Raw genomic sequence first — 9,626 nt, 5'->3', positions numbered from 1 at the left:
ATATCGTCCTAAAAATTACTTTAATTTAATTATTTTGCATTATTTCCTGTATATAGTTATGACTCAATAACTTTATATCACGATTTAAAAAGGCTAAAAATATCATTATGATTTTATGCAGATATGACCATCATTACCATTAAACTTTGAATTCAATTCAATATCATTATGATTTCATAATGAAATTATGTTAATATCATGATGGAGATACTATCCTAACGAATTTCCAACAGTAAAAAAAAATTTTTTTCTTGAATTATGAATAAAAGGCAACAATATCATTACAATATCACAATAAATTTGAAAAATTTCAGCCTGATTCCATCATGAGTTTACGCAGATACTATTATGACTTCAGTATGAAATTATGCGTTTGTCACTATGGATTGGTCACGAATCCCCATGTGACCGATCCGTGTAGATCAAATTTTATAATAAAACATAATCAAATTACTAGAAATTTTCTTTCTCCAACAAGAAAAATAAAAATTTTATAATCTAGTTAAAAAAAAATTCGTTTCCATAAGTATTTTACTTATTACAGGTTTCAAATGTATTGATATGGCTTCTATATGAATCTCATATTAATGTCAAAATATGAGATTCATTATGATATTCATTATGAGCGTCATAATGATATCATATCATTTTTACATGGGTACCCTTTTGGTTTTAGTAACGCGAGATAGTAAGCCTTGAACATCGTAAACTATACCCATGGGTATGTCCTGATATGCTTAGATAATATTATTCCAATATTCAAGTTTTACTAATCATTAAGGAAGTCCTTTCGCTCCAGTTGAGTCAAAACAACTGTAGTAGTCAATATACGATAAATTAAAATAAAAATTCCTAAAATTAAAAAATAAATAGTATATGAGGCATTGATCGTTGAAATTTTTAAAATAAAAAAAAAAAATAGTTGAATACAAAAATTAATTTGACTCTTTCAAATCAGCTGCTAGCAACCTGTCCGTAATTTGGCAACGCTGTACTTCGGTTGTTTACATTTTCATTTGCACAATATAACATTAACCACGTTTAAGTTTTTGCAGTCAGTGTAAATAAATAAATTAGTTTGAATTTATTGAATGGTCTGAAGCTTGCGCGCTACGCAACGTTGCTAAATATTTTGACTTCATTTTAATGTAGGTTGCTTGAGAATTTTTTGTGATTTTATAATTTTAATTTCTCCGTATATTCCACGGCAACTTATATATTTTATTGCAAAAAATGAAACCTGAATATTTCAAAAAATTTATTTTGAGTTTTTTTTTTATCCCATCTAATCGGTAGTTAATACCATACCATAATTCGAGAAAGTTGTTAAGGTCTGACTTTCTCGTAAGACTCGGAAAAAATACTAACATTTTTAAAAATTTTTTTTTTCAAAAATTTTCACGGTAAAGATTAAATTAAACTTTACTAGTAGATAAATAAGGACTTTAACTATTAGATAAAAATTAATTTTATGCGTAATCTAATATTTTTTATTTAACATTGATGGCGAAAGGACCTCCTTAATCATTATATTTCATAATATTAACTATTTATCTTTATCTAAGATCAAAAATATTTTAAACTTAATGTAAATAAATCAATTATTGCAATTTAATTTATTACTTTTTTCTGATATATCTATTCATCTAAAAAATTAATTTATGTAGTACCTAATTAGATTTTATATTTACTGGGCTGAAAATATAGTCATTGTAAAAATATCCCAGTAAATATATTTTTTTAAAAAATAAGTAACAAAAAATTATCAAAGTTTTAGTTTATCTATTCTTAAAATAAAGAGGAGACTTTTTTTTGCTTTTTAAAAATTTATCACACGTATATCATAAGAATTTTAAGTATACCAAAGAAAGCCAATGGTCGATTGATACTCTTTGAATTGAATTTAATTATTACAAAAAAAAGTATCCTCATTTATTAATAAATGTATTAGTAGCCAATTTACTTGAATAATGATAAGCTACTTCGTAATAGATGTTCAAAAAAAAAAAATTAAAAAATTCAATCATTAGAAAATTAAATTATAACTTACACCCAAAACTTTTGATGAAAAATTGGGCTTGTGTTATATAAAAGTTATTAATTTGGTAATTATTTACAAGTGGGCCCACAACTAGGTGAAAAATTAACATTTTCAAATTTTTCTTTTATTCTGCTTGTTTTTACGGGAAATTTATGATAAAAAATGTCGTGAAAGAAAAAAATAAAGATTTCGGTAGCTTCTTTGCCTTCAAAAGTTGGTAAAAATTTTGGCTCTCATGTTTTTGAATAAAATTTACATTTTATATTTTTTTGATATATTTTTTAAAGCACATAAAAAAACGAACAATTAAAAAAAAAAGTTGAATATCACAATTTTCTAAAAAATTAAAAAATTTTTTTGAAAATTTGTTAAAATTGTGATAATCAACTTTTTTTTTAAATTGTTTATTTTTTTATGTATTTTTCAAAAAAAAAAAATACTAAAAAAAGTCAAATAGAAATTTCGTTCAAAAAAATGAAAATTAAAATAGTCAACCCCATTTTGGGCAATAACTAGGTAAAAAATTAATCTTTTCAATTTTTTTTTATTCTGCTTGTTTTTACGGCGCATTTATGATAAAAAATGTCGTAAAAGAAAAAAATAAAGATTTTGATAGCTTTTTTGCCTTCAAAAGTTGGAAAAAATTTGGGCTCTCATGTTTTTGGATAAAAATTCTATTTTATCTTTTTTTGATGTTTTCGATACATTTTTTTTTGAAAAATACATAAAAAAATGAACAATTTTAAAAAAAAAAAGTAGAATATTAATTTTTTTGAAAATTTGTTAAAATTGTGATCAACTTTTTTTTAAAATTGTTCATTTTTTTATGAATTAAAAAAAAATATATCAGTAAAATCAAATAGAAATTTCGTTCAAAAAAATAAAAATAAAAATGGTTGACCCCACTTGTAAATATTTACCAAAAATTAAATTATAACTTACACCCAACAATTTTTGTGAAAAATTGGGCTTGTGTTATATAAAAGTTAATAATTTTCATGATTTTAAAGATAATTTATCAGGTTAATATACATTTTTACCATAAATGTTATTACTATTTATAAATTTGATTTTATACTTTAATATTAATCAGGCTATTTTTTGTTTTTTATATTTTTACAAATTAAATTAATTCAAAAGCCAATAAAATAAATGATTTTAATTTTAAAAATACCCTCAACCTTAATCGCTCTAAAAATAAAATAATTTTTAAATTTACTTCTCGTATACACTCAAGATTTTTGTAAAAATGACTTTTATAATTCCTTTAGAATATTTTAGCAATAAGCGTATTAATAAATAGTGAATTTTTATTATTGCCAAACTTTATTAGCTTGGCTCAAATAATGTAAAGCCTTAATATGATTTTCAGCCAAATTAGGCGGCCCAAATAAAAATTCACGATGTACATTCGGATTAGTTAACAACTCCTCCATATCTTCATTTTTTAATACTAATGAATGTAATGAGCTGTGAGTTAAATTAACTTTTCTAGCGACTGTTCCCGTAATGTGGACATCGTCGATCCAAAAATATGGTTCTCTTTGAGCTTCTTTATACAGTAGAAATACACTATCTGGTGAATATAAAATAGCCCAACCTGCACAATAAGCTGGATAACTTCTGCCAGGATATTCTTGAGGCGATACTCGCCATTTAGAACGCCATGACCTTTTCACAGCCCCCGTTGAAAGCGGGTCACACAGAATTAATCGCCGAGCACCCCATGGCGAAAGACCGTGTTTCAAGAAGTCTATCATTGCTGGAGTGTGCACGAAAACGTCGTCGTCCAATTTTAATATATATTTAGCACCTAAAACATAATTAATTATAATCTATATTATTAAGAAAATAAGAAAACTTTTGTTTACTGGATATTCATATGATAAAATTGGTTTTTTTAGTGAAATTTAGTGTCTTTGCAAAGATTTTGACTTTAATTTCTGCCTTTTCAAGGTTTCATTTCATTTTCACCAATAGTCAATTTATTATGATAAGTAATTAGGTTGCATTCGAAAATACTCTATCTCTAGATACATAATAGAGAAATGACCTTGTATCTTGTGAACTACTGACATTTTTAAAGATATAAGCTCATCCCGATGTTACACTCATCGAGACCTTTCATTTGAGTACCCACATCAATTTTTCATATATTTATATATATTATACATATATGCATATATGAAAAATATATCAAAATGCATGTGGGTACTCAAATGAAAGCTCTTGATGAGCGTAACATCGGGATGAGCTTATATCTTTAAAAAATTCAATAGTTAAGAAAGTACAGAGCAATTTAATATAATTAAGAAATGACCTTGTATCTAGTGAACTATTGATATTTTTAAAGATATAAGCTCATTCCGATGTTACATTTATCAAAACCTTTCATTTGAATACCCACATCGATTTTTCATATATTCATATATTTATATATATGTATATATGAAAAATATATAAAAAATGCATGTGGGTACTCAAACGAAAGCTCTTAATGTGTGTAACGTTGAGATGAGCTTATATCTTTAAAAATGTCAATATTTAAGAAAGTACAGTGCAATTTCACAAAATTTATTATTTAATAAAGCAAGATTCTATTTATTTCATTAGAAAAAAAAAAAACAAACTTTTATGTTTACTGAGATAATTAAGAATTTTTATAAAGATAATTTTTTTTTATAAAAAAATTAACTGATAAAATAATTAATGCTTTCAATAAAAAATAATAAAAAAACAAGAATATTTTTTTTTCCGTTCTGAGAGATTACATAATCTGTTCACAATAATAGAATCTATTATTTAGTTTAAAAAAATTGTCAATTATAAAAAAATGAATAATTACTTGGACAATGATACGTAGCCCACTTCAAAGCCATGACGTGTTTGTAAGTCATATTTCTGTATGCATCAATAAAATTTCCTTGAATAATATCTTGGTACTTATTATTCTCTTTGTTCAAATCAGCCTGAAAGTCGAGGGTAGCTCCGACAAGGAACAGCACGACCATTTCTGGCGTCTGCTTGCCCCAAGTGTCACGCACGACATTGCGTTTAGCAAAATTACCAGGGGCCGAGTGTATCAGCATCAGCAGCAGCGGCTGCGTTTTGTTGCAGGGATCATGATTGATGGTGAATTTAAAATTTTTAATATCAATCAGCGTCGATTCATCGCTGGACGGCAGATCGTTCAATGAATATGGTACAGGAATCGTTGAGACGTTGTCAGGAACAAGTAGAATATATCCGGGAACAGTTACTTCGGTAGTTAGCAGCGATGACTCTGGACACCCGATAATTAGCATCCAAAATGATAGAAATCCCATTAAAAATAGGGCAATCACAAACAGCAAGTAACCTGGCGGCGACACGTGGCCATGAAGCCGCCGCTTATCCAACATATTCACATAAACACCTTATCATTCTACTCACGCCATCCTGTGTGTCATTAAATATATTATTAGTAGGATTTGTTACTTATCTTTATCAGTTACGAATCTTTTATTTTTCTACGCTTTAATACTTGATAAATTTTAATTACATTGTCATTTTTATTACTCAATAGATTATTCATTTCATTTATTTTTAAAATATTTATAGTTATGCTTCCAGTTAATGATAGTGATGACAGTAGATAAACAAATTTTTTTTCTTTTATGTAAAAATAATTTATTATTGATAAAAATTTATGAAAATTAATTTAGCAGAAAGTTTAGAATTTTTTAAGATTTTTTAACAAATAAATTATAAAAAAAAATTGACAAAGAAATTTAAAAAAATAAAAAATCCCATTTTTTTTTTAAATAATTTTTTGGAACAAATTTATTTGTTAAAAAAAAATAAAAATATGGTCATGAAAAATGAAAATCAAGTTAGCCGGCATCTAAAAATTTTAACAATTCTAATTTAATAAATAAAAAATAATCAAAAAATTAAAAACATCGGCTAACTTTAGTATTGTAAAAATGGTCATGAAAATTAAATTAGCGGACATTTGAAAATTTATTTTATTGAAAAATAATTTTTAAAAAATTAAAACAAAAATTTTCACATGTAGAATATTTTTAAAATTATCCGTGGAATTTTTTAAAAATAGTTTTTTAGTTCTAATTTTTAATTAAAGAAAAAAATCAAAAATTTTTGAGTGTCGGCTAACTTAATTTTTATTAAATGGTCAAGTGATTGCTAACTTTAATGTCATTAAAAAATTTTTAATTTATGATGATATAATCAGCAGACGTCGGTCAATTTTTTTTAATTTTTTAACAATTAAATTATTTTAAAAATTATGATATTGAAATTAGCTGTCACTTGACTATTTTGTAATTTTATTTATATTTAACAAAAAAATTTGTTCTGAAAAAATATTTTTTAAAAAATTGCATTTTTAATTTATTAAAATTTATGACACTAAAGTTTACAGACATTAAAAATTCATTTAGAATTTTATGGCGATTAAATTATTGTAAAATATTTAATTAAAAAATTCCACATGTGAAAATTAATAAAAATTACAAGTGAAAATTTTTAGAAGCATTCTTTTAATGAAAATTAATTTAGCAGACATTGAAAAATTTTTTTTACAAACAAATTATGGAAAAAAAATTGACATGTAGAAATTTCAAAAAGTTAAAATTGCAATTTTTTTAAAATAATTTTAGTTTGTCAAATAAAATTAAAAAATTGTCAAGACTGCTAACTTTAATATCATATTTTTTTATTATAATTGAATTGTTATAAAAATTTTTAAAATTTACAGCTGACAACTAACTTCATTATTATTATTATTAAAATTTCTAAATGTCCATTTTTTTATGCAGTAATTTCTTTGTTAGAAAAATGATTAAATAACTGTTGAATTAATTTTCATAAAAAATTCCACGTGTAAAAATAAAAAAAAATTTTTTTCAAGATTTATTTTTAATAAAAATTTTGAATTTTTTATTTAATTATTTTTAATTAGAAAACTGTCAAACGTTTATTATTTGCACTATCATTGTAATAAACTATAGAAAAATATGACACTAATGCGCAAATTTTAACCATAAAATTGGAGCATCATTTTTGAAAGTCTAAAATAAAATAACAGAAGAATAAAAAAATATATTAATAATATTTTTTAAGGAAAAATATAAAATAACAAAGAAGCTTACCTCGTAATCTTATTTTTTACGTGGTCGGAATGAACTAATGACTGTTACCCGGATTGTGTACTTAGACATAATCCAAGGACTAAAACTATCGAATTCAAATAAAAATATAAAAAAAAGTAGATAGACCACGTACTTATACACTTGTTAATAATTTATCAGCAGTCAAGTACATTTATACCGTGGTCGGCATATGTCAATGTCAGAAAAGAATAAATTGAACGTTTGTTAAAAAATATATTTGTTATATACAATGTATAGAATGTATAGCTACTTATGTGCATATATGTTGACGGGTATGGTAGAAATTAATGCGATAATTATTTGCAAGAGAATGGAGAAGAGCAACAACGCCCTGTACGTTGGTATTGTCATGCTTCTGAAGTTAGTTACAAGCATGACACTGAAGTTAACTGACATAAAAATATGAAAATAAAGTTAGCCGACATCTAAAAATTTTTATGATTTTTTTTAATAAAGAATTATTATAAAAAAATTTTTTCACTTGTTAAAAACTTCAAAAACTATAAGTACAATTTTTTAAAAATATTTTTTAATTATAATTTAATAAATTAAGCAAAATAAAAAAATCAAAAATGTCGGCTAACTTTATTATTATTGTCATAAAAATTTATTTAAAATTTTATAAAATTAAAAAATGAAAATTAAGTTAGCAGACATTTGTCATTTATAATATTAAAGTTAGCAGTCACTTAACAATTTTTTAATTTTATTTAACAAAAAAATTTGTCCCAAAAAATTATTTCTAAAAAATTGCATTTTTAATTTTTAAAAATTTTTACATGTCACTTTTTTTTTTATTTTTTTTTTTGCCATAGTTTGTTAGTTAGAAAAATTAAAATTTAATAAATATCTGCTAAATTAATTTTCATTTGTCATTTTTTAGATTTTTACAACAAATAAATTGATATTAAAAAAAAGCAACAATAAATTTTTTTGACTTCTACAAGTGGAATTTTTTAGAAAATTTTTATTTCAATAATTTAAATGAAAATTAACTTAGCCGAGATCTAAAATTTTTTAGAATTTTTTTTATTGATCAAATTATTAAAAAAAAAATCAATTTTAAAAAACTAAGTGTGATTTTTTAAAAATCTTATTTAATTCTAATTTAATAATTATTTAATAACTCCAAAAATTATCAATGTCGGCTAACTTTAATATTATATATAATTTAATCGTCAAAAAAAATATAACTAAAGTTAGCCGACGTTTATAATTTTATTTTTTTTTTATTTAATAAATTTGAACAAAAAAAATATTTATTAAAAATTGCACTTGAAGTTTTACAAGTGAATTTTTATTTTTTCATTTTTTTTGTATAAAAATTTTCCATAAAAATAATTGTAAAAATTTTTAGATGTCAGTTAACTTAATTTCATAAAAATCAATGATACTAAAGTTAGCCGACGTTCAAAAATTTATTTATTTTTTTTAACAATTAAATTGCTAGTAAAAAAATACTTTAAAAAAATTGCGCGTTTAATTTTTTGAATTTTCTACATGTCAAATTTTTTCTTTTAATTTTACAGTAACAATTTTTTCAATAAAAATAATTATAAAAATTTTCAGATGTCGACTAATTTAATTTTCATAAAAATCATCAGATGTCAGCTGATTTCAGTCTTATAATTAAAATTATTGTGAAAAAAAATTTAATAAAAAAATTCCACATGTAAAAATTAAAAAAAAAAAGTAGAAACTTTTAAAATACAAATAAAGTTATAGCAGGCATCTAAAAATTTTTATGAATTTTTTTTAAAAGAATTATCACAAAAAAAATTTTTTCATTTGTTAAAAACTTAAAAAACTACAAGTCCAATTTTTTAAAAATATTTTTTCAGTTATTATTTAATAAATTAAGCAAAATAAAAAATCGAAAATGTCGGCCAACTATTATTATACTTATAGAAACATTTTTTTATTATGAAAATTAAAAAAAATTGATGATACTAAAGTTAGCCGACGTTTTTAATGTTTTGATTTTTTTTTAATAATTAAATTAGAACAAAAAAATATTTTTAAAAAATTACACTTACAGTTTTTAAAGTTTTTTACAAGTGAAAAATTTTTTTCTATTCTTTCGTAATCATTTTTTCGATAAAAAAAAAACTAAAAATTTTTAAATGTCGGCTAACTTAATTTTCATTAAAAATTGACAGCTGACAGCTAACTTCAGTGTAATTAATAAACTAAAAATATAAGTTATGCTCTTTACATTTATATCCAAAAAAAAACTTCTTTAAAGTTTTCCATTTCTGTCTTTATTTTTTGACAGCTGACCAATAAGAGCAAAGGAGAAAACCTACGTAACTTAAGAGAGATTTTACATTAGTATTTTTATAATACTGAAGTTAGCTGTCATTTTAAAAAATTATTTTAACAATTTAATTACAATAAAAAAATACTTCTAA

At 23.0% G+C, this 9,626-nt stretch overlaps 1 protein-coding gene across 1 annotated transcript; it reads right to left on the bottom strand.

The window, feature by feature from the left end:
• Positions 1–3,198: 3,198 nt before the first annotated feature.
• On the bottom strand, positions 3,199–7,574 carry LOC123259833 (beta-1,3-galactosyltransferase 5-like). Its single transcript, XM_044720578.1, has 3 exons — positions 7,195–7,574; positions 4,887–5,479; positions 3,199–3,854 (listed from the first exon to the last, which is right to left on the bottom strand). Exons 2-3 carry the CDS (start codon positions 5,440–5,442, stop codon positions 3,355–3,357), a joined length of 1,056 nt encoding a protein of 351 aa, XP_044576513.1. The 5' UTR covers positions 5,443–5,479; positions 7,195–7,574; the 3' UTR covers positions 3,199–3,354.
• Positions 7,575–9,626: the final 2,052 nt, after the last annotated feature.

This window comes from Cotesia glomerata, linkage group LG1 (genome assembly GCF_020080835.1).
Source record: "Cotesia glomerata isolate CgM1 linkage group LG1, MPM_Cglom_v2.3, whole genome shotgun sequence".
Taxonomy (NCBI): Eukaryota; Metazoa; Arthropoda; class Insecta; order Hymenoptera; family Braconidae; genus Cotesia; species Cotesia glomerata.
This window is presented reverse-complemented; position numbering and strand designations above follow the sequence as displayed.

Bases quoted from the DNA above. Each gene is read 5' to 3' on its own strand.
- LOC123259833 (XM_044720578.1), bottom strand. From the start codon at position 5,442: ATGTTGGATAAGCGGCGGCTTCATGGCCACGTGTCGCCGCCAGGTTAC. The intron at 3,855-4,886 runs GTAATTATTCAT...ATTATGTTTTAG, and splicing joins GGCTACGTATCATTGTCCAA to GTGCTAAATATATATTAAAA.